Source organism: Pelophylax lessonae, assembly GCF_965119305.1.
Source record: "Pelophylax lessonae genome assembly, chromosome: 1".
NCBI lineage: Eukaryota > Metazoa > Chordata > Amphibia > Anura > Ranidae > Pelophylax > Pelophylax lessonae.
The window spans coordinates 312,738,472-312,764,513 of NC_138768.1; the positions used below are offsets into that span (position 1 = coordinate 312,738,472).

The following is a 26,042-nucleotide window of genomic DNA, read 5'->3' on the forward strand; positions in this document are numbered from 1 at the left end:
TTGAAAATGCTTTTTGTAGCCAGCCAAGAGTCTTGTTCTACAATTCTTGTTCTAGGTATCTTTGCCCATTCTTCCTTACAAAAGTCTTCCAGTTCTTTGAGATTTCTGGGCTGTCTGTCACGCACTGCTCTTTTAAGGTCTATCCATAGATTTTCAATTATGTTGAGGTCAGGAGATTGTGAAGGCCATGGCAAAACCTTCAGTTTACGCCTCTTGATGTAATTCCCTGTGGATTTTGAGGTGTGTTTAGGATCATTATCCATTTGTAGAAGCCATCCTCTCTTTAACTTCAGCTTTTTCACAGATGGCATCAAGTTACCATCCAAAATTTGCTGAAATTTTATTGAATCCATTTTTCCTTCTATTTGTGAGATGTTCCCTGTGCCACTGGCTGCAATACAACCCCAAAGCATGATTGATGCACTCCCATGCTCCATGCTTAACAGTTGGACAGACGTTCTTTTCATTAAATTCTGTGCCCCTTCTTCTCCAAACGTACCTTTGCTCATTCCAGCCAAAAAGTTCAATTTTAACCTCATCGGTCCACAGAACTTGTTTCCAAAATGCATCAGGCTTGTCTATATGTTCATTTGCAAAGTTCAAACGCTGATTTTTGTGGTGAGGACGTAGAAGAGGTTTTCTTCTGATGACTCTTCCATGAAGACCATATTTGTACAAGTATCTCTTTATAGTGGAATAGTGTACCACAACTCTGCCAGATCTTTCTAGAAGAATCGTGCAGTCAAACGTGGGTTTTGAATTGTTTTTCTCACAATCCTGCGAGCTGTTCTGTCTGATATTTTTCTTGGTCTTCCAGATCTTGCTTTAACTTCCACTGTTCCTGATGACTGCCATTTCTTAATTACATTCCGAACAGAGGATATTGACATCTGAAAACGCTTTGCTATCTTCTTATAGCCTTCTCCAGCTTTGTGAGCGTCAACTATTTTCAGTTTCCTAGACAACTGCTTAGAAGATCCCATGGTGCTGATTGTTGGGGCAAGGTCAGATGAGTCTGGGCATTTAAAACCTTTGAGATTGACATCACCTGGTCTTCCCAGACGATGATTGAGAACAATCCATGACACTGGCAGGTCTCAGCCTTGCAAAGGGGGCAGTGCATGCTATAAATTCTGCAGGGTGCCCAAACTTTTGCAGACGCCATTTTTTTTGTTTTCTGTAATTTTGAAAGTGTCAATGATAGAAATAAAATCTAACTTTTGTTGACATTATATAAGAATGTCTAATCTGTAATTTGATGCCTTTTGGAGATGTTTCCATCTTTCGTTGGCTTCTTTATGCACATTAATACAAATTTTTACCAGGGGTGCCCAAACTTTCGATCACCACTGTAAGGGGTCCATATAGGGAAGTTGGTGTTGAGTTATTCACTTTAAGGTCAACACATAGGACAAGGGGGCACTCTTTACGTCTAGAGGAAAACAGATTTAGTCTCCAAATACAGAAAGGTTTCTTCACCGTAAGAGCTGTGAAAATGTGGAATAGACTCCCTCCAGAGGTGGTTCTGGCCAGCTCACTAGATTGCTTTAAAAAAAAAGCCTGGATTATTTTCTGGGTGTACATAATATAACTGGGTACTAATATTTATAGGTAAAGTTGATCAAGGGAATATCTGATTGCCTCTTGGGGGATCAGGAAGGAATTTGGATCATGCTTTGCTGGGGTTTTTTTTGCCTTCCTCTGGATCAACTGCGGGTATAGGATTGTGTATATGGGATTATATGGTTGGGTTTTCTTTACTGTTTTTTGTTATTTATTGGTTGAGCCAGATGGACTTGTGTCTTTTTTCAACCTGACTAACTATGTAACTTCAGAAAATGTTGCCCCCCTTCATTGAGCAGGCCATTTTGTTCCTATTTAACACTGCGCTACTTTAACTGGTAATTGCGCGAATATACAAAGCTGTACCCAAACAAAACTAATATAATTTTTTTCACACAAATAGAGCTTTCTTTTGGTGGTATTTGATCACCACTGGGATTTTTTCGATATAAATAAAAATTTTGAAAAAAAAAAAAAACATTTTTACTTTCAGCTATAAAACATATTTACTTTCTGCTATAAAACATATCCAATTAAAAAATGTATTCTCTTTATAAATTTCACCCAAAATGTATTCTGCTACATGTCTCTAAAAACAAAAATCCCAATAAGTGTATATTGATTGGTTTACATGAAAGTTTTAGATTTATATATGATTTATATAATGGAATATTTATACAAGCAATGGTGGTGATCAGCGACTTATAATGGGACTGGGATAGTGCAGCTGACAATCTGACACTAACTGACTCGGGGGGGGGGGGGACTGGCTAACTGCCACTGACATCACCAGTGACACTAATACTGTGATCAGTGCTAATAATATACACTATCACTGTACTACTGACACCGGCTGGAAAGGGGTTAACATCCAGGGTGATCAGGGGGTTTAATATGTGCCTAACTATGTGAAATGTGTGCTGATTTTTACTAAATGTCTTTTTGTTTCTTACCTCTGCTTTCCTTCTGTACAGAGCCCTGTACAGGGCTGTGGGCTGCGATTGTACAAGCCAATCCGCAGGTCCCAGCCATGAATCATTTGCCAGTACCTGCTGACAGACCCCCCGTGGTATACAATCACAGCATGTGTGGGAAGGGGGGGGGGGGCGGTGCGCATGCTTGTGCCCTAAACCCTGAAGTAGACAGCGACGCATGGCTGCACATTGTGGGCGCAGATGTTTCAAGTGGAAGAAAAGCCTAAGTCTCTATTTTAAATCCGCTCCAGTCCAGTCACATGATTCTGCAGTGCCGGCTCCCTGTATCAGTGAGCAATTGTTGCAGGGGAGAGGAGGGAGCACCAAAAACGGCTGAGCTATGGAAGCCTATGGATGCTGGCACGGCTCCCAGTGTCGGAGCTTCAAAATCACTGGATCGGAGAAGATTAAAAATAGGAATGTACACCGATCTTTTTTTTATACAGGTTAGGCAGGATGGGTAGGTGGAGGGAATGTTTTTAAGAATAGTTAGATTTTCTTCCACTTTAGGCCATTTTCCTGGGTTTGGAAATCAGTCCCCCTTGCCCACACTAAACAAAATATGACACTTTAAGTGTATATTTTATTTTTTCATAGTGCACAAGAAAAGCGATATTATTTCTGATGTTACTCTGGAGACCACTTTGATTCTTGTCTTAAAATGTATCACCCCTTGGTCTACATGGCTCCTCAAGGATTTTTTAGAAACGTAAAAACTCAAAAGTTCTGGAAATTGGATTGCTACACATGCACAATTACTTTGAACAGCAACTACACGATACGCTGATTAAAAGGGGGGTTTGTTATTGATCATCAGCTCCTCAAACTAGGGAGACTGGATCTTACAGTATGTGAACAGAGAACTCTTCTCAAATTCACCAGCAGAGGGCAGTCTCAACATAGTTTACAGCCAGCCAAAAGAAGGGGCTAGACCTACTAGCTGTGACTTGCTGAGAAGCAGGATAAGTGATAAACCAAATGCAAACTTGTGTACGTCACTTACAGGGCACTTGCAGGGCAATAAAGATCTAAGCCCGGTGTACAGAAAAGCCAATACAAAATTAGCTGATGTAAAAGAAACTTTGTTCTATTTCTAGTAAACATCAGTGAACAAAATAAGATGTGTGCATTCGTTTGACTTATTCCACTCCAGAGCACCTAACTGGGATAATGCGATCTCCTGCTTGTCCGCCAACTGAATGCAAAATATGGACACAGAAGCCAAATGATGTGCACCAGTTGTATAATGACATTTTTAGATATAGCTGGGCCTCCTTGGTTCTAGGACTGACGTGTAGACTCTTCAGCTGATGTGCCAAAGGAGTTCAGAATGTGTAAAAATTAACTTCAATTATCCATTTATGTGTAGATTAAAAAAAGTAATCATGCTTTTCAAAGAATTGAGTAATTGACGTGTAAATTCACACAATTTATTGTGTAAAGAATTTCAACTCCTTTAGCAAATCCCTTTTCCAATGTGCCTCTTCAAGTTCCACAAGTGTATAAGAATATTTTTTCAAAGTCCATAACATCTATTTTTAAAAAAGATACTTTTGGAATTATAGACATCTTGATATTTGTTATTTTTTTCAAATCATAAATTATATTTTAATCAATTTTCATGTACTTAAAATGATATTTAAAAATGACAAACATGTTATACTTACCTGCTCTGTGCAGTTGGTTTTGCACAGAGTGGCCCAGATCCTCCTCTTCACAGGTCCCTCACCTACGCTCCTGGCCCCTTCCTTCTGCCGAGTGCCCCCACAGCAAGCAGTTTTCTATGGGGGCACCTGAGCCGAGCCGCTGTTCTTGTGTCCATTCAGACACTGAGCCACGGCTTGTCCCCATCCACTCTCTCTCCTCATTGGCTCACTGACTTTGATTGATAGCAGCAGGACCCAATGGCGCCCGCTGCTGTGTCTCATGAATAAGGAGGGGAGTCCCGGACAGCGGAGTCTCTCGTGCAACATCGCTGGATCTAGATGGGGCTCAGGTAAGTATTAGTGTGGCTGCTGCACACAGAAGTTTTTTTTATCTTAATGCATAGAATGTAGTAAGATAAAAAAAACCTTCTGCCTTTAGAACCAATTTAAGTTTTTGGCATACAGTTTGCAGAAAGAGGGTGTAAAATAAATGCTAAATTTCCTCAAAGAATCAATTTTTAATGAATATTGGAAACTGGGTTTCAGCTAATTTTCTGGCATCACAAGAAATGGTATTGCGCCACCTTGAGACAACCCTGTACATATTCTTTAAGTAGGTTTAGGAGAATAGTGATGACACAGGTAATGAAAAAACAGGGTATACAGTAGGGATGTAACGATATCAAAATCTCACGGTACGATACAATTTCGATATTGACCTCACGGTACGATATTTATTGCGATATTGTGGAAAAGCTCACGGTGATGTTAAATAGCTCATGATAGTGTTTGTGATGATAATAGCGAAAAAATACCGACATTTATTCTGCTTTTGCCAGTCAACAGGCAATTTATTGTTGTATTTATGGATCCATGACAACATAAAACACTGATCACATAGTGCTTTTAAAGTGCAAGTTGTAGTCAGGAACATCAATATTCTGTATAGTAATATTTGGTTGCATAACTGATTCTTCTGTGCAATGTTCAAGTTAAGAAGCAGCTAGAACAATTGTAAACAAACAATAGGCAATTCCCTTTAAGTGCAAGCAAAGATCAAGTTAAGTCAGGTTTAAACTTAAATAAAATAGTCAGTCAAAAAGCCTTTAAAAAAAAACACTGACCTATCATTTAGCTTAGTTCACGTTTTTCATCAGAAAGATCAAAATATTTACATTGCAAGAAAAAAAAAAAAAAAAAAAAAAAACAGTAAAAAAAAATCCTTAAACTCTGGTCTATGTAGTTAACAATGATTTCTTCCGTGGGACTGTGTTTATTCCTCTTGCGTTTTGACGGACACCTGTCCTTTTAATATTGTAACCCAACCACGACGATATATCTAGACGACCACGACGATATATCTAGACGACCACGACGATACGATATCGCGATATCGTCAATATCGTTACATCCCTAGTATACAGTCAAAGAGTGAAACCTGGAAATCTGAACTTCAGGCAAATAATGAAAAGAACACCAAGAACTGCAGTTACGTTTCTATTTAAAAATCATGAATTACCTTTTAAATGCCAAGAGTTAATACCTGAATCTGTTCTTGATATCAGTCTCCAATAATCAGAATATTATTAATAGTAAAGCAGAACTCAGTCTGGGAGAGAGAAGGCAGGCACTAGGGTCCAATCAGGCTTTGCTGCATGCACATGTGATTACAGTTGGCATGCTGACATTAGGAGAGTGCAGAGTGAGGAAAGGGATCCGTGTGCTGCTGTTCCTCCATTGTTCAGTCAACAGGCACTGAATGTGTATTTGTTCAAGCTGGGCTGCTGATGCAGTGAAGGTTAACGACCTGGCTGTTATTCCTAGAAGGGTGATCTGGGTCGAAGTATTTGCTGGACAAATATACACATTTGTTTGCATGTAAAGGCTTTCATATATGCAAATCAATTGTTTTTATTTATTTATTTTTTTGCTGTCTAAAGTTAAGCTGGAAATCTTTATTTCTTCCATTTATTTTAAGGGGGTTTCACATATGTGAAGGCAGCAGTCCTATGCATGTTAGCGGTGGACAACACTGGCGAGCTTCACTTATTAAAGAGTAACAAGGATATAAAGGATGTATAAGGGGGTTTTATAACTACAGATGGAGGAGAATGCAAAGACTGTTGTTCCTAGAAAAAAGAGCTAGAAATACCCAGAAAGGTAATATAAATGAAAAAAATACCACAATAAATATACCAGCTTCATGGGAGTGCATATGCTTATACTAGCAATTAACAAGTACAACTCTCATAGATACAATAAGCGTATACGATCTATTTTATGTTTTTATTTATTTATGTATGTATGTATTTATATTTTATGACTTCTTTCTTTGGGATAAAATGCTGCAAGTTGCAATTGTTACTTTAAAGGCATAGTAAAACTTTTGGAAATAAATAAATAATAATAATAATAATAAATAGTAATGAAAGAAAAAATGTGCATTCATCACATGCAAAACATTACAACTGTAATCAGTGTATCACTCAGGCTCCTGTAGACTCTTCCGCCAGCCCCAGGTCTGAATGAAGTATAAACCTTTGGTTATGATGCTGGAGGAAGTAAACAATAACCTACAGGTGCAGTGATGTCAACGCACTGGAGCTGATGTGATCTGTAAAGCCTGCTATGCATGGATCAAAATTTGAACAGTTCATCAGGGAAAAGAGATATAAGTCTGCCCACTATCAGAATACAATAGCTTAGTGGGGAGTACTCCCACAACCCACTGACAGTCACCAGCTCTCTGCTTATGGAGCTGTCAGAACCGAGTGATCGGCGGTGTTTGATCGCTCAGTTCCCGGACCAATGCTGCATCCACCTAGGTAAGTATAATTTAAAAAAAAGTATTCCCATACTTCTCTTTCAAGTCCCACAGTGGTAGCAGTTGGGACTTATAATCTGTTTTAGGGATCGACCGATTATCGGCAAAGCCGATATATTGAGGGCCGATCTGCACTTTCCCCGATATATCGGAATCGTCCCCTGAGGTTACCGATATTGCCGATATTCCCGGAAAGTGCTGTACCGGAGTGATGCCTGCAGCTAGATGCATCACCCTGGTACCGGCGTCCATAGCCGACAGTCGGCTGTCTTGTAATGACAACCGATGCGGCTGAGAAGCTGCTCGGCTGTCATTACAAGGAGCGGGAGGGGACGTCCCCCCCCTCCCGCCGCCTTCCGTGGCTCGCCCGGGTCTCCCGTCCCACTGGGAGACCCGGGCATCCTACCTGCACGGCCGCCAAAGACCGGATCAAAGCTGCATTCGGCTCTGATCGGGTCTCCATGCAAAAACCCGGAAGTGTCATGACATCACTTCCAGGTACTCAGCGCCAGATTAAAAAAAATGACAGCATTCAAAACAGCCAAACTTGGCGTTTTGAATGCTTTTAAGTGCAGAGGAGGGATTTTGGGTCTTTTAGACCCCCAGATCCCTCCACAAGAGTACCTGTAAAAAAAAAATGTTTTTAAATGTCCAAAAATATTGACAGATATCGGCCGATACTGATATGCGATGATATGCGATAAAAAAACAATATCGGTCGATCACTAATCTCTTTCCTCACAGATCCTGTGAATAGATGTACAGATGGAGCCTTGCACAGCTGTGCTAAAATAAAAATGAAAATAGGAAGCTCCGGGGAAAGAACCCCATAATTTAGGAAGGCGAGGGGCAGTTTGAGGGTAGAGGCTGTGAAATATGACCATGTTTCATGATACCCCCTAAATATGGGTATGAAACATGTTCCCAAAGGTAGACTATGCCTCATTTTAAAATGCTCCAGTTTTTTCTACTGTGGCCCCCTGCAGTATTATATGATCCCATGACAAATTATTGCATTGCATTTGGCCACTATTTTATTTGACTTTGCTATACCGGGAGAAATATGGGACTGCCATTGTAGACCTACTCTAAGAACACTAGAGCACTGATGTTCCCTGGCTTGCAGCTATTTGATCATCATGACAGGCAACCACTAAATTCTCTGTGTCCAGGTTACCTTCACTAACATCCACTGAGAGCTAATTTCCTTTTCTATAATTACACACAGGCTATAATAATAGAATCTGCATTTCTGAATCTCTTTTTAAAGTTGTGCTTTGTGCGCCACATTCATATTCTGTATGCATTTTGTATTGTGATTGGGGGGGATCGTAGGATTTTGTGTACAGCCCCATGCATTACAATGAATGTACAGCATTTTACTGGTATTTTACGAGCAATACCACAACATCCCAACTGGAAAGTGCCCACAAATACAGGATTTTTTAAACATGCCCCTCATAGGGCTTGTGTACATGGGTGCTGTTTACCACAATACACATTACAATTTATCTAAATGGTACGGTGTTGATGACAGTTCTGAGACTGTGACCGGCTTTGAATTTCTTTTCACTGAATGCAGCATGTCCAATTGGAGATGCGTTTGCATTGCAGGCAAAGAAGGGTAAACGGACTAGGTCAGGGATCCCCAAACTACAGCCCTCCAGTTGTTGCAGAACTACACATCCCATGAGGCATTGTAACACTCTAACATTCACAGGCATGATGGGAATTGTAGTTCCTGAACAACTGGAGGGCCATAGTTTGAAGACCCCTGGACTAGGTCAATTTGAGCAGAGATGCATTCAAATACAAAAGTCAGCATTTTGACAGCAACTCCTGTGTACACAAGCTCTTAAATAGGTGAGAATTTTGCCATTGAAAAGAATTGTGCAGAACATTGCATGCATGTAGAGCGCAATTAACGATGTGTTGAAGCAAGTGCTGAGGTATGAAGGAGCCCTTAATCTATTAACCACCTCTATTGCTGTCTGGAAGTAAAAACTGCAACTTGGACTTTATGTATTATAGAATACAACCATTAATATATTTCATAGGAGCTGCTGTTTCATGAAGGATCAAATGTAATAAATAATTCTGTTGACTGTTGTAAAGCATCTGCTTGGTCAGCAAGAATGCACAGGAACATTTATCACCCAAAAAAACAGCATGATATGTACAAAGGATTTGAAGAAATACCTAGACTTCTGCCACCTGCTGGAAACTCATCAAATTACCAATAAGTCACACATAATTTTAAACATTTAAAGAGAACATAAAAGCTTTGGATTTCTTTTTGTTGTCTGTACATTCAAAAAAAGACCATAAAAATGTAAATAATCAAAGCGTGTTGATGTTTTGAAAATGTTTTAATGTATAAGCACATATGTACATGGAGTCAGTTATATTTGCTTATCATTTATGCAAGATTTGCTTCCAGCTGACCTACTTTTTAATCATTAATAAGGTGTGATGGGGTAAAAACATGAGATTCTCTGCCCATAATACACCTGGTAGTCAGAGACCTTGTCATCTTTGCCTCGGCAAGCATTACTTGGTATGTGGTCTGATTTATTTATTAATAATAGGTACACTATAAACACACATAAAATGAAAAAAATACCACTCAAGGTAAGAGTTCCTCCAATTAGCTTTTGTCTAAGCACGGGTGCTGGCTCTATATGCAAACAATGTAGAAACAAAGGATGTCTGGACAGCTGCACTCCAATGCAATTTACGTTTATTGAAGTGGATAAAATTTATACAGCATGCAGAGGTACAGGAACAAAAATCTGACGCGTTTTGCACTGGTGTCAGTGCCTAGTCATAGCTACTAAGCACTGACAAGTGTGAAACGCGTCAGCTGTTTTTTGTTCCTGTACCTCTGCATGCTGTATTAATCTTATCCACTTCAATAAATGTGAATTGCATTGGAGAGCGGCCGTCCAGACATCCATTGTTTCTATAAACACACAACTTTATTTATAATAACCCTAATACAAATTTGAAATCAGATATCAACATCTATGTTTTGGTCAGTTCTGTTTTAGGTCCCTTTCACACTTGCCGCTCCATCGTCAGACTCCGTTTTTCTCAGCGGGGGATCGATCCGCCGATCCCCCGCTGAGCAGGCGGATGGCAGCTCTGTCTCCACGCTGTGTGCGGAGACAATGCTGTCAGGTCCCTGCTCTTCTCTATGGGGGAATTGGATGAGAACGGACCGCCTGTCCGTTCTCATGTGATCCCATCCGATCTGATCCGCCAGACGGATGGAAAATAGGGTTTCCATCTGTCCGGATTTGACAGACAGGATCGGATCGGATGTCAGCAGACATGTCTCCGCTGACATCCGATGCCCCATAGAGATGCATGGGGCATCCGTTCAGATCCGCCTAAAAAACTGACAGGCCTATCTGAACGGTCTGCAAGTGTGAAAGGGGCCTTATTTTTACAGTACATTAACTTTTAAAACATTTTTAATATCTCCTACCTAAAAAAGCTGCATTCACACCTGTGTGTTTCCTAAATGTGTGGCAAAACCCACAAAAATGTGCAGGTCGTGCTTGCACTGCCAATGATTGTTTATGGCACCCTAAGTAAACATGAACCAATGAAACCAACCAAAAAAATGTTCTGGAGCTACTATGGGGTGTTTGTCACATGTAGGGCAGCCTATTCAAGTGAATGGGCTGCCCTAGGTATGATGCAGGTGAACGCGTGAGAAACGCGAACAGGAACACGAGTTACCGCTACGAGGTTTGAATGCAGCTTTAGAAAGGTTGGTGGAAGAATCTCATTACAGCAACGGTTTTGCAAACCAAGTACATATCAAACATACACACTGTAAACATGCTTTCCTTACTCATGATAGCCCTAAATTCACATATATTTATTTTACAGTGACAGATAATGTGCATTTTATATCTAGTTGTGTACCCCAGTTAGCATGATAATGTGCCTGGCATTTACCCCTGACTTGCACTGCGCAAACATCAGTGCATTGTACAACAAGCTAAGATTCACCAGTGGATGATGAGGTAATAACGTCATACCTTAAGGTAGAACTCAAGAAAAATAATAGGATAAAAAAGGTAGGTAATAATGTCATACCTTAAGGTAGAACTCAAGAAAAATAATAGGATAAAAAAGGTAGGTAATAATGTCATACCTTAAGGTAGAACTCAAGAAAAATAATAGGATAAAAAAGGTAGGTAATAATGTCATACCTTAAGGTAGAACTCAAGAAAAATAATAGGATAAAAAAGATAAAATAGATAGATAATATAAAAATGAAAAGCCCAGAAGATAAAACAAAAAAACCAGCTATTGCTGCAAAATTCACCTTTAATCCAGAGATTCCCCCCACAGTACTTTTTTTATTCCACTAGATGTCCTCAGCCCGATGGCCAACACCATTATGCCCCATTCGCACGAGCCCAGGTCAGCCTGCCCCAGTTTGTGACTGAACTGTGAAAGCTGAAGCAGCACAGTGATGTGCTCAAATTTGTGTCACTCTTCTTTCTGCCCCTATCAGCATGCTTCCCAAAAGCACATAAACTGATTGGCTCCCTACACTGCTACTTCTTTTCACACTCCAGGCCTGCTGTACAGGGTTTGCAAGAGGCTGACAGTACAAACAAATAGCAACCGCCCCAACCTACAATTAGCTTTTGCAGAAAGGAGCAAATTCAGGTACTTACACTGCTTACATTTTTTAAATATATATTTAATGGTGTATTATGATTACAAAGTCTCATTTATTTCTCTTTTATATCGGCTTGGAGTTTAGATTTAAGCCTCAGAGTAGGTGAGCATTTGGAACTAGCAGTCACTGGATGGATAATATGCTAGTCATAGACAACCCATCTCGGACACCTCCTAACCAATCGCTCTCAGTGGTTTATTATGGATAGGAAAGGCACCCCGCCATAGCTGTTTGTAGCTATGCTGCCAATAGTGCAACACACTGTACATTCTGACATTGAGTATTATATCCAAAAACTGTATTGAAATAAGGCTTAATATAACCTGAAGTTGCAGCTTGCTGTCATGGCCAAAGCCACCTGGGCCCTCTTACTTTTCAAAGGCAGCCTCCTACAAAGTGCAATCTTAAGACCGCCACCTTCAATAAATGCAAGAACTTTACAGACTGGGTAATACCCAATACTGCCTACTTGGTACCTCTCTCACATAAGTAACAGGGAATGTATAACTCACCTTTGCTTAACCCTCCTTGATCCCACAAAAGTTTTGTGATCTCATTGGTCCACGCTTCCTTCACACTAGTGGTTTCAGCTTGCAGCAGTAATGTTTCCCTTGATTTCTGGCGGCGGAACCAAAGTTCAATCCGTGTATCTCCCTCTGTAGCATTCTCTGTGATGCCCATGTCAGCTGTCTAAATCAGAACAATATACAAATATTAGATTTTTTTTTTTGTGTGAACAAAACTGGTCTACCAACCATAATTTAAAACCTGTGTTATGTTAATCGTTGTTGGATCACAATGCAAACCAGTTTATTTAATAACCAAAACCTCAAAACCTTTTAAATCTAGAGGTAATCAAAACCAGACTACATTTTGGAGTTTTTGTAAGCTCTGGTTTACTCAATAATAACTTTTTACAAGATAGGCATACCAAAGTGATTTTTACACCCTGGCACATTGGAAGCTTTCATTTAGTATTTTTTTAAAAAAAAACCCTTAATAAATGCAGTACTGTGAAAAAGTTTCAGGTGTGAAAAATGCTGTAAATTAACAATGTTTCCAGAAATAGAAGTGTAAGAGTCGGTTCACACTAAGGCGACACGACTCCTTACTACTTCGGGGGCGACTTGTACATTACCATGCACCACGACTTCGGAGCGACTTGCAGGGACTTCACATAATGGAAGTCTATGCATGTCGCTCCGAGGTCGTCCCGAAGTAGTACAGGACCCTTTTTCTAAGTCGGAGCGACTGGTGTCGCTCCTATTAGAACGGGTCCTGTAGCGGTCAATGGACCGCGAGGGAGCGCGACTTGTCAGGCTGACAAGTCGCCTGACAAGTCGTGCTAGTGTGGACCGGCACTTAATAGTTTATTTTGATCAATTAACAAAATGAAAAAGTAAAGGACCAGAAGAGAAATAAAAATCAAAAAATCAAATCAACATTCGGTGTGACCACTGTTTGCCTTCAAACAAACAGGGAAAGGCCCTAGGTGAAATTTTTAAATTAATTAATGAGATCCTCACAAGATTAAATGGATGTGGTGCTGGCAACAATAGACTGGCCAGTAAATGCAAAAGTACAAACACATGATTTAAATTGTTTTTAAAAGCAAACCATACCAATGTAGAGAGTACCGAGCTATGATGGGACATCACTTCCAAGTTCAAATGTGAGGGCTGTAGGGAGGTGGTGAGCAACAGCCCATGTATCACAGGCCGTGCGGTTGACCAGGCATGGCGAACCGCGGATGACCTCACAACCAGCCGCTGGGTGGAAGCAGGAAGGAGCTAGAGGAACCAGCATGGAGCGCAAGCGTGAGGGTTGCCGTGATGACGCGTTTCAAGCGCATTCACTTTATAAAGTCATGCATGGTCTGTGATACATGGGCTGATGATCACCTCCCCCCCACAGCCCTCACAAATCCCTGACCAAATCTCCAACTCCATTTGCAGATATGTAGCCCCAAACTTGCAAGGAACCTTCACCATGCTTCACTGTTGCCTGCAGACCCTCATTGTACAGTACAGTTCTCCAGCCCTTTAAAAACAAACTGCCTCCTGCTACTGCCAAATATTCAGATTGTGACTCTTCAGTCCAGAGCACCTGCTGACATTTTTCTGCACCCCAGTTCCTATGTTTTTGTGCGTAGTTAAATCGCTTAGCCTTGTTTCCACAATGGAGGTATGGCTTTTTGGCTGCAATTCTTTCATGAAGACCACTTCTGGCCAGACTTCTCCGGACAGAAGATGGGTGCACACTGCACTTCTGGACATCTTCTGATCTCAAAGGGAAGTAAGCATAATGTGTCTTTCATCTGTTGCATTAAGTTTCCTTGGTAAACCACTGCGTCTACGGTCCTCAACGTTGCCCGTTTTTGTGCTTCTTCAGAAGAGCTTGCACATCTTGAAACCCCAGTCTGCTTTGAAATCTTTGCCTGGGAGAGACTTTGCTGATTCAGTATAACTACCTTGTGTCTGGTTGCTGTGCTCAGTCTTGCCATGGTGTATGACCTGTGACATGAAACTGTCTTCCACAACCTCACCTTATTAGCAGAGTTTGACTGTTCCTCACCCAGTTTTAAGCCTCCTACACACTTCACACCTGCCTAAACTTTTGCACAGTACGATCTATCTATCTACACACACACACACACACACACACACACACACACACACACATATATATATATTTTTTTTTTTTTTTAAACAATAGAAACACATTTAAACACATAAAAGATACTGAGAGACAGAGCAAGAGCTATGGAAAACACAAAAATATTTAATTAGTAAAATAATATTAATAGGTCTTACAGAAAAAAAAAAAAATACCGCCATATAAAGGGGGTTTGCTGTATAACCAAAAAAAGAGCAGCAATTATTAAAAGAAAACAATATTATTTACTTTCTGCTATAGAACATTCCCAATAAAAAAAAAATAGAAAATCAGATTTTTTCCTAATTTTAGGGCAATTTGTATTCTGCGACATACTTTTGGTAAAAAAAATCCCAATAAGTGTATATTGATTGGTTTTCGCAAAAGTTATTGCGTCTACAAACTAGGGGAAAGATTTATGTCATTTTTATTTATTTATTTTTTTTAGTCTAGTAATGGCAGCGATCAGCGATTTTTAGCGGGACTGCGACATTGCAGCGCACAGATCGGACACCTAACTGGCATTTTTGACACTTTTGAGGGGACCAGTGACATTACTACGTTAATTAGTGCTAAAAATATGCACTGTTACTGTAGTAATGACACTGGCAGGGAAGGGGTTAACACCAGGTACGATCAAAGGGTTAAATGTATGCCTAGGGGGTGTTTTCTAACTGTGGCGGGATAGACTTATGGAATCAACACAGGGACCTATGTTCTTAAATAGGAGGAACACAGGAGCCCTGTGATGATTGCTGACAGAACAACGGTTTGCCGTGTTTATAAAGACAGACCACTGTTCTGTCTTTCCGGGGAGCAATCGCTTCCCCTCTTATGAATCGCTGCGAGGTGCGACGTTTGGGTACATCGATTCATGCAGCTGAGCCACCTTGCTGCACTTTATCTGTGTGGTCGGCAAGTGGTTGAAAGAAAGAATAAATAAATAAATATATATATATATATATATATATATATATATATATATATATATATATATATATATAGTGTGTTTAAAGAACTTAAAATGCTTTTAAAAGTACTGTGAAAGTTATAATAACATGCCTAGGGTGTATTTAAATAAGGTATTTCTATTTCGCGGATTTTCACTTATTGCGGGTGGGTCTGGAACGTAACCCCCATGATGGAGGAAGGTTTACTATAGTGCAAAAAATAAAAATCGCAGAGATGATCAAATACCATCAAAAGAAAGCTCTATTTAAAGAAATTACAAAAAAAAAAAAAAAAAAAAAAAAAGAAAGCTCTATTTCTGGGAAAAAAGGCATCAATTTTATTTGTGTACAGCGGTGCACGACCATGCAATTGTCAGTTAAAGTAACGCAGTGCCGAATCGCACAAAAAAGCCTGTCATTAACCGGTTGCCGACCGCCGCACGACTATATACTGCGGCGGTCAGCCCCGGCCAGGCAGAGTGACGTATCGGTACGTCACTCGCCTGTCACTGACTTGCGAGCCTATCGCAGGCGCGCGCCCGCCGCGGCTCGTTCACAGGCAAGTCAGTGCGTGTGACCGGCGGACTCGATGTCCGCCAGTCACACTGCGATCGCTCCTGTGAAGGGAGAAAGACAGAGCAGCTTGTGTAAACAAGCTGCCTGTCAGTTCTCCCTGTGTAAAAGTAAAGATCTGACCGTTCTACTATGTAGAACGGTTGATCTTTGCTTTTACACCAATAGCAATGTCCCTACACAGTAGAAAGCACGCCCCTAGGACACACTTAACCCCTCCCTGTCCAATAAAGTTAACCCCTTCCCTGCCAGTGTCATTTTTGCAGTAACAGTGCATATGTATAGCACTGATTACTGCAGTAATGTCACTGGTAACCCCAAAAGTGTCAAAAATGTCAGTCAAGGGTCCGATCTGTCCGCCGCAATGTCGCAGTACCGAAAAAAAAATTGCAGATCGCCGCCATTACGCGTTAAAAAAAAAAACACCAAAAATGACAAAAATCTTTCTCTTTGTTAGTAAACGCGATAACTTTTGCGCAAACCAATCAAAATACGCTTTTTGCGATTTTTTTTACCAAACATAGGTAGCATAAAACAAATTGGCCGAAAAATGTTAAAAAATTTTGATTTTGTACAGGGACTCCAAATATGTGTAGGTTTTAAACAAACCAGTATATTTTAGATTTCTAAATATTAGGCATTTTCTAGTACAATGGTAATTCACTGACACCTGGGAAGGTTAAAACAAAAGACTGCAAACTTTCTAAATAACAAATATTTATTAGCTCAAAACTGTGTTTTTAAGCCAAAAAACTGAAATACTCAAAATTCTATATTTAGTACATAATAGGTATTTATGTGTGTCTGTGCATCCTAATTGTTTATGCATGTACTATATGTGTGTGTGTTGAGGAGTTTCAAAGATTTTTACTTTGCTAGTATGGCAAGGGGGCTGATAAACCACCTATGAGATAGTGGTGACAGGTACTCTTTATGGTCTATTATGCAGTTTCGGAACAGAAGCTTACCAAGCCCCCATGGCTGGGATTTTGACAGCTCTGAATAGTGTATTCTCCAAAGGTCCCAGGCTCATGAATGAGCGAGGGGAGCGCAGAGAGGGTGGCATACTTTGCATCTGGAATGTAGAAGTGATTGGGTTGCTTTACAGCATGGATCTCAAAACCAGCCAGATTAATACAAAACATTTTTCTAATTGAAATCAGTTGGAAAAAAATGTGTGAATTCTAAGTAAAAGTTGTAGGAATCTTGGGTGAAAAAAATGTATAAATAGGCCTAAAATGTTTGTTCAATGTTCTGCCATAACAGAATTACAGTGGTGGCAGTGAAGGATTAAATTCAGCAGAAAACTTGATCTCTAACTACTAAGAGATTACTGATCAACTGTCTAGGTCTCCCAACACCACTGTGCAGCTCATCCCTGGAGATCAGAGTGATTTCCAGAGCGTAGAACCCTAGAAAGGACAGGACTTTAATTAACGTCCTCCTGACATAGGGATTTGCCTGTAAACATATTTATTTACATTGGCGAGGGGCAGTAAGGTGTTAAAATGTGGTCATGTAAAGTTATCTAATTGTTTCATACTGTACATAAGCTTCTGTGTTATAGCTTGTTTCTTACTTTGAAAGCCTGTTTAAAGCCATACGTCTCCAGACCTCCCTCTGCTGTCTTTAGTTTGCTTAGCAGAAGCAGTTTTTGGAACAGAAATACATGGCGAAAAGATTTCTTTCTCCCAGATAATACTGTGAACACATCCTTCAGCAAAAGGCGGCCATGTTCCTTCTCATCAACCTAAATAACAAGATGTTAAGAAAAGCTTAATCACCAAAAAAAAAAATCCATGAAACAACAAAATAGTCAGACATACAAGAAAAATGGAAGTGTATGCTTGTTTGTACACCATTTTACCCTTTGAATACCCAGTGGAAAGCTTTCCATTTTGTTAAATATTTTTAAATGTATTATTTGAGCATCAGCCAAATACGTTGACCCCACGCAAAGAAGAGCTCTCTCTATGTTGCGCATCACTTTTGTCTATAGCCTACTATAACACATGGTCAGAAAATCATATGAAAAATACCGCTTTCGAAGGGATTGTATGAAAATCTAAATGTTAGAACAAAGCTTTTGTCGGAAATTATCCAAAGGGACAAACATAAACATTTTTCTCGTACGATACCAGATCATTCGATTTTCATTTAATCAGTACAGTTTTTGCCAAAAATACAACACAAATACAATACAGTACATTACATCACTTCTGAATTTTTGTTCTGTCGTACGAGAATTTTCGTAACTTTAGTAACTTCTTAATTTTCGATATGAGACGAGCATGCAAAAAAAGTGGGCGATCATTCCTCTGATAATCTTATCATGTGTACAAGGCTTAAGTTCCTGCGACACAATGGTTTCAAGTACCTTGCAAACACATGGCCGTGACTGACAGCTGGAACTCTGGGTGTGAAGGAAAACTGGATTTTTATCTTACCGTAAAATCCTTTTCTCTGATGTTCATTAACGGACACAGCGACATATCTTCATTAGTCGGATTGGTTATGCTGTGCTTCCTAGGAGTAGGACACTAGGCAGAAAAGGGTTAACAAAGTTAACAGAGCTTTAACTACGCCCATGGGGCAGTCCCAGGAAGTATACTCCTTGGGGTGCTTAGGCTTAGGACATAACGAAGGCATCACAATGTCCTCATTCAAGCGAAACCCTGACATGGAAGGTGTCGACTGACAGGGGCGAAGCACAACTTTGTCCCGATGAACCACCAGATAATGCGACCGACAGGATAATGCAGCCAACTCCGAGACCCTGCGTACAGAAGTAATTGCCACCAAGAAGGCCACTTTCTTTGATAAGGTAAGAAAAGGAATTTCACGAATATTCTCAAATAGCGGCCTTTGGAGGACTGACTGTACTAGGTTGAGGTCCCACAAAGGCACTAGGAACCACACCGGGGGAGCCAAATGACGAAATCCCTGAACGAATGTGCGACCCAAAGAATTCATTGCCAAAGGTCTTTGGAAGCAAACTGCCAAAGCCGAAATCTGACCCTTAATGGTGCCCAAAGCCAAACGTTGATTAACACCTTTTTGTAAGAACTCCAGAAGATGTGATACGGAAAAGGAGCGGGGGGAAATTCCCTAAGACTCACAGCAAGAAATATATGCTTTCCAAACTCGATGTTAAATTTTTCGAGAGGTAGATTTTCTAGCTCTTAACAGGGTAGGAATCACTGATTCCAACAAATCCCTTTCCTTCACTACCTGGCTTTCAATAGCCAGGCCGTTAAGCCAGTAATCATAAAGCAGGATGGAAGATCAGTCCTTGAGACAGAAGATCTTCCCTGAGGGGAAGCCGCCAAGGGGCATAGGCTACCAACCTTACCAGGCTCGCGTACCAGGACTGACAAGGCCAGTCTGGTTCCACCAGAATCACTGGAATCCCTTCTGCCTCGATTCTGCGCAGAAGTCTAGGCAGAAGTTGTATTGGAGGAAATGCATAAAGGTGCAACCAGAGCATCTGCGGCATCCGCCAGAGGATCCCGAGACCTCGCAACGAATCTTGGAACCTTCAGGTTGAGACAAGAAGCCAACAGGTCCACATCTGGTGTCCCCCACTGACAACACAGTTGATGGAAAACTTACAGGTGAAGGGACCATTCGCCCGGACACAGAGCCTGACGACTGAGGTAGTCCACCTGCCAATTTTCCACCCCTGGAATGTGCACTGCCGATAGTGCCAAAACATGACGTTCCCCTCATTGTAGAATACCGGCCACTTCTTTTGCCGCTAGGGCACTTCTGGTGCCGCCTTGGTGATTAATACATGCCACAGCCGTGTCGTTGTCCAATTGAATCCTCACCGGACACCCCCGCAGACAATCTGTCCACCGGAACAGGCAAAGTCTGAATTTCCAGGATGTTGATCGGCAGACTGGACTCCTCCGAGGACCAAAACCCCTGGGCTGAATCCATGCCCAGCACCCCCCTCCAGGCAGACGGAGCCACCAAAGCAGAGACCCTCTCGCCACCCGACTCAACAGGATCAAATTGTCCAGCAACTGTGGATGCTTGTCCCATTTTGTTAGAATCTCCTTTTGCAGAAGTCTGGTATGGAACTGAGCGAAGAGGACGGCCTCTAAGGTCAAAACCTGCAGACCCAGCACCTGCTTGCAGTTCCTCAGAGACAACCGACGATTGGATAACAGGAGGCGAATCACCCGCTGCAATTGCAATAGTTTTGTTTCCGGGAGAAACACCCCCGGGCTGATGCTGAATCCAAGTGAGCCCCAGAAAGTCCAACTTGTTGGATGGAGTCAAGGCTGGCTTTTGAAAATGCAGAGTCCAGCCGAACTCCTGCAGAGTTCTCACTGTGATGTCCAGATCCTCCTTCAGGACCGATGACGATTTCACTCTCAGAAGAAGATCGTCCAGGTACCCCAGAATGGAAATCTTCCGTTGTCTAAGTAAGGCTAACCCCCGGGGTCTACACTTTTGTGAACACCCGAGGAGTGGAGGCGAGACCAAAGGGTAACGCCATGAATTGATAGTGCTCCTCGCCCATGGCAAATCGCAGAAAACGTTGATGTCCGATGTAAATCGGAATATGAAGGTAAGCATCCTTGATATTGATGGAGGCTAGTAAGTTTTCCTGATGAAGAGAAGCCACGACTGAGCGAATGGATTCCATTCTAAATTTTTGAACCTGCACAAGATGGTTTAGGACCTTAAGATCCAGGATAGGACGAACCGTCCCTTCCTTCCTGGGAACCGTAAACAGGTTGGAATAAAACCCCTGAAAGCTTTCCGACTCCGGAACAGGAACCTTGGCGGGGGGCAAGGACTGAAACTCGATCCTGTAACCAGACCAAATCAACTCATTTGTCTTGGATGAACGAGATCCATGGATCCGGAAAGAAACAAAGACATCCCCCCACCTAGAATGGGTGACAGAGTCCCTTCAGGTGGAGGAGGGCTTATCCGCAAGACTGGAGGGACCCGCCTTGGGCTTACCACCCCAGGGTCTCTTGAAACCCCCCGAGAAAGGTTGAGAGAGTTTGGACCCTTTGTCCTGCGACCCGTGGGGCGAAAGAGCCGCTTGTGAGCCGAAAGGATCGGACCACGTTTGCGGCGAGACCTATGAAAGCAAAGTACTCTTGCCTCCCGTGAGACCCTTAATGATCTCCTTCATGGAGGCTCAAAACAGACGGTCACCCACAAAGGGAAGATCCATCAGAACCTTTTTGAATGCCTGGTCAGCAGACCAGCATTTCAACCAGATCATGCGGCGCAAAGTCACTGCCGTCACCGATGCCCTGCAGGCTAATGGGGCTGCATCCAGGGAGGCATCGCAAATATATTGCAATCCCTGAATCCACCATTTCCTGAGGGTGATAACCCCCTTCAAATCTTGGGATAACAGCTTTGCCCACTCCGTCAAGGTCTGGGAGACCAAGGCAATGGCAAACACCGGTCTCCGAATTGAGCCGGCCACGGTAAAAAGATGGAGCACCAATGATTCAACTTTCCTATCTGCAGGGTCCTTAAAGGACAGAGCATCCTCCACAGGCAGTAATGTGACTTTATTCAATCTAGAAAACTGGGAGTTCATCACCAGGAAATCTTCAAAAGGGATATCTCCTAGTGAAACGCTTAGGTATCCCAGCCATGCGTTTCGGGGAACCCCACTAACTAGCGACAATCTTGTCTAAATAGGCAGGGAAAGGAAACACTTTAATCACTCTAGATGGCCTGCGGGCGCCAAACTGCAACGGCGTGGCCAACGCAGCATCCACTGCATCCTCCATTTTTAAAGTTTCCGCACCAACACAATCAGTGCCTCTACCAGCGCTTTTTCATGCGCCGAGGTGAAGGAAGAGGAATCTGTAATGGATCTTAGTACCCCAGGTGGGCACATCCGCCGGACCTGTGTCTCCTGTCCTCCAAACGCACCCACAGCCTGCGGAGAAGCCATACCCAGCCCGTAACCCCTCAATCACGAGACAATCCACACAGGTGTTGAGGGTTAACCATGCAGAGCTTAAACTGTTTATTAAATTCCAAGACATACAGTTTTACACACAGTTAGGGAAACTCCCCTTAGACTTGCCACAGGGGGGGAAGGGGACAAGGACCAGCCAATGGGAACGGAACATTTGTACATTGAAACAGGCAGTCTTAATACACACCCCCTACGGAGAGATGTCTCCAGCCCAGACCATTGTCTATGTCATGAATCCACACAATTAGACACAGAAACAGGAGGGGGGGGGGGGTAGGGGGAGAAGGGCTATAGCATTACATTAGGTCAATGCCCTGAGTCATGCCATCTTCAGCTGTTCAGAAGATGAATAAAGGGAACATAAAATGAAATAAAAGGCAATGTCTCCAGGTCTCCAGTATCTTCTGGCCCATAATCTGTCGGTAGGAGGCTTGCGCACAGTTCCCTCCAAAACACACAGTGACAGTGGGTTCTGTCACAATCCTCACTGTCAGAGCGCTCGAAGTGCGTGGACGTGGACCCCATGGGGTGACTTACGTCCGCGGCGACCATATCAGCCTCAGATTTTGAGGAGGCAGAGGAAACAGGAGAGGACAGCGGGCGATTTTTGGCAGGTTTTTTTTTTGTAAAACCATGTCCGCTTTTGACACTAAAGATTGTAGGACTGCCGTCAGGGCAGCCAAAGCAGACTGGGACCCCGAGGATCCCCCCCTCTGAGAGTGGGTCTGGTGGTGAGATATGTTCGGCGGGCTCCATGACACCCTGGTGCCGCAATGGGAACACAGTCAAAGTTTTAATAGTAGCTGGAAAAATAAAAACGCTGATGACTGTGGGACTACAGGTCCCAGAACACTGCAAACAGTAAGACTAGGTATGGAGATACCGCCCTAGGACTCACCTCCACACCGTGACTCCGCAGCACAAGGAGCGAGGAGAAGAGGCGCTAATCTCTTGCAGCACGCTGCTCTGAGCAGAAGAGCATCCGTGTTGCCACCGGAGGCCGCCCGCCGCCTATTACACAATGCGGTTCCAAAAAATGGCCTGGTCCACCGTTGGTCTCCCGGAAAATGGCCACCGAACAGCTGCAAATGTTAGAAAATGGTGGTGCCTGCGGGCACTAAAGCAGTGTCAGAAGAATACATAAAGCACTTTCCACAGTCACCACACTTTCGACCCACAGAGGTACAAGGTGGCTAGCCGTTTGCCACCCACCGCACTGCATCCAATTAAACCTCCCCTGGACGCCCAGGAGATGGGGGGGGGGGGAGAGGTGAGGGGGGAGATGTGGGGGGGAACCCCTTGTGAGGATAGGTAGAATATAGGGGAAGGCCAAGACCACTGACCCCGGGAGGACCCGCATTAACCCTTAACTTCCGGAGGGAGAAAAGGGGGTTACTCACCATACTATCGGAGACTCCGTGGGATTCACTCCATGCAGGTCACCTCCTCATCTTGGAGCAAGGGTGCTGCGGGCCCGTGGAACGTTGCGACTCCGGCTGTGACCAGGTCGTGTGCGTCCGTGTGAGATGTCCCACTCGCAAGCCAGTCCCTCCAGTGGGATCATGTCGCAGCCGAGCTGAGGTCTGTACACGCTCGCTGGCCAGACTGGGGTGACCGTCAGGATCTAGAATATCCAGTGCATTGCCCAGCCCAGTCCAGCAGTTGATTGTAGTTCTCACAGGAACAAACATATAGAAAAATAACAAAAGTGAAAAAAATGAGAAAAAATGCCAGGACCAGAGATCCCAGCAGGGAGCTAGGTCCTTACTCCTGACTAGGCAGAAAAAAACTGAATCCTAGAAGCAGGAAGTGGGAATATACCACCTGGGACTGCCCCATGGGCGTAGTTAAAGCTCTGTTAAATTTGTTAACCCTTTTCCGCCTAGTGTCCTACTCCTAGGAAGCGCAGCATAACCCATCCGACTAATGAAGATATGTCGCTGTGTCCATCAATTATTCTACCCATCTGACTTCTGCTAATTTTTGGTTGCCCATCTTCCAGACACCCTGGGGTAGATTTACTAAAACTGGTGCAGTCAGAATCTGGTGCAGCTGTGCACGGTAGCCAATCAGCTTCTAACTTCATCTTGTTCATTTAGGCTTTGGCAATAAAACATGGAAGCCGATTGGTTTTAATGCAGAGTTGCACCGGATTTTGCACTCTCTTGTTTTAGTAAATAAACCCCACCGAATGGTTTGACAATAGGATGTGGATAAGCCACCAGCCCTTTTTGCTCTGCTTGAAACATAGATGACGGTGTGCCTTTATGCTCTAATTGATGTGTCTAATCTAACTGGGTTATGGATGACCATTGAGGGCTTTCTAACACCCTTTGTATACACCTCACCTTATGAGAACCTCCTACCCCCCACACACGGGAGAGAGACGACACACACCTGTAGAATTCCAGTGAATCTATTGTTTTATTACAATGCGAACTATGGGTTTCATCATGCTGATCGTTCACATGTACTGCTGAAGAAGATCTATTGAAATGGGCCTCATCTACAGGTGTAGTGTATTAAATCTAAACATATACTTGAACCCTATATTCAGTATTTTATTGTTTGGTTTGGGTTTTGGCTTTTATTGAATGTTATAATAAAATTTCTGTTTTTTATATTTACGCAGTGTTTTCCTTGTATCCATATGTTCTTCTAAAAGTCCTTGGCTACTACCACTGTTGTTTGTAAATGCTAGATTTAGGAAAAAGGACATATAGCACACAGTATATTGGATAATCCACTTTATGCTAACACATAATCACTGGCGTAGTGTAGAGTATTTTAAGCATTCTAATGTTATGATGTAAGAAAGGTTACTTGTGTTTAATTCTCTATGTAGTTGTCTTTAAAAAGCACACTTTGTGTAGGCAACCCTGCCTTCAGCTAGAGCCTTACCTCAAATCCCCTGATGGCTTCAGCAGCAAGCAGGTTTTTCCCATGATGCGCAAGAGAGCCCACAAGTTCTCGGGCAGCATGAAGAGACTGTCGCTCCTGTTCACTGTCCTGGTCACATTCAAGCATCATGTCTGCCAGAAAGCGCTGGTAAAGGTCCAAATGCTCCAATGGCCTATGAAGAATACCCCATGAGTCATCCTCTTCCTTCTGGTCCCTTTTCTTACCCTTTTGAAGAAATAGAAATATTGCAAACAATATATTTTCATTTTTCTTTCCTCTAAGGGTAAAATATCCCATTTTTTATATGTGTATTCATTTTCATTATCAAACCTAATGAGGTCTTGTACAATTACTTATTTTAGTGCTGTGCTTATGGCCTAACCAAAAGCATACTGCTACTGTTTTAATGACAACTCCTCTGGCACATATATAACATACTCTAGGATACTGCCATCTCCACAATGTCCTGGGATACATTTTTTATATACCGTAAAATATAGGCACAGTGTGCACTATTTCCATCAATGTTTTGTGGTGTGTAGAGAGTGGAAAATCAAGGGGCCTACATTTGTATAAAAAGCTGAAAAGCAATATGTGATGGCACATGCAGTACCTCAAAAGAACAACAAAATGCATATTCTCCATGTATGAGCCAAGGCTTCGGCTTTTTTTTGCAAAGTATTTATGATCATGAAAGTTACTCAGCATGCTAAAGATGTTTCTTTCCACTGTGGCCTGTGTAGACTTTGGACAAATCCCGGCCTAGTTAGCACTTTAGGTATGAAACCTAAATATTTATTTTCTAAAAACAGATCCCTTACAGATGCTGATCCAGTCCCAGGATATGCATCCAGACTAATTTGTATGGTGACTGCCTCGTGTGGTGTCCTCGCTTTTCAAATGGGCCCTACATGCTGATGATGGTCTATATATGTAAATAGGTATCTTTGGTCCCTTTGATGCCCTCCTTCTCCTCTTATCCATTTGGAGGTGCCATTAGTTTCTGGATGTCTATCACCTTTGTGCTTCTCTTCTGGAATTGCATTCATTTGACCAGACCAGATGTAAAAGTCCAAAGTTGTGTTACCTTGGTATCTCCTGAGGAAGCTTTAGTGTGAAACGCATTGACACCTGATCTTGCCCAGACACAGTATTACTGTTATGTTCAAGCAGTGCATTTATGTTTGTATAATGTTTTAGGATGTTTGTACATGATAATAACATAGTGTGTAAAACTGGGTGAGATAAGAGGTGTCATAACATTATGCTTTGCTTTTACATAT

General features: G+C 42.3%; 1 protein-coding gene across 1 annotated transcript in view; it reads right to left on the reverse strand.

Annotated features, from left to right (window-relative positions):
• The window catches only part of ARHGEF40 (Rho guanine nucleotide exchange factor 40), a 159,606-nt gene that overhangs the window by 7,418 nt on the left and 126,146 nt on the right, over positions 1-26,042 (reverse strand). The window contains exons 16-18 of the mRNA XM_082266862.1: positions 24,760-24,984; positions 17,470-17,640; positions 12,225-12,402 (exon numbers count right to left, since the gene is read on the reverse strand). Of these exons, the coding sequence (XP_082122988.1) occupies positions 12,225-12,402; positions 17,470-17,640; positions 24,760-24,984 (574 nt within the window). The remainder of the gene's footprint in view (positions 1-12,224; positions 12,403-17,469; positions 17,641-24,759; positions 24,985-26,042) is intronic.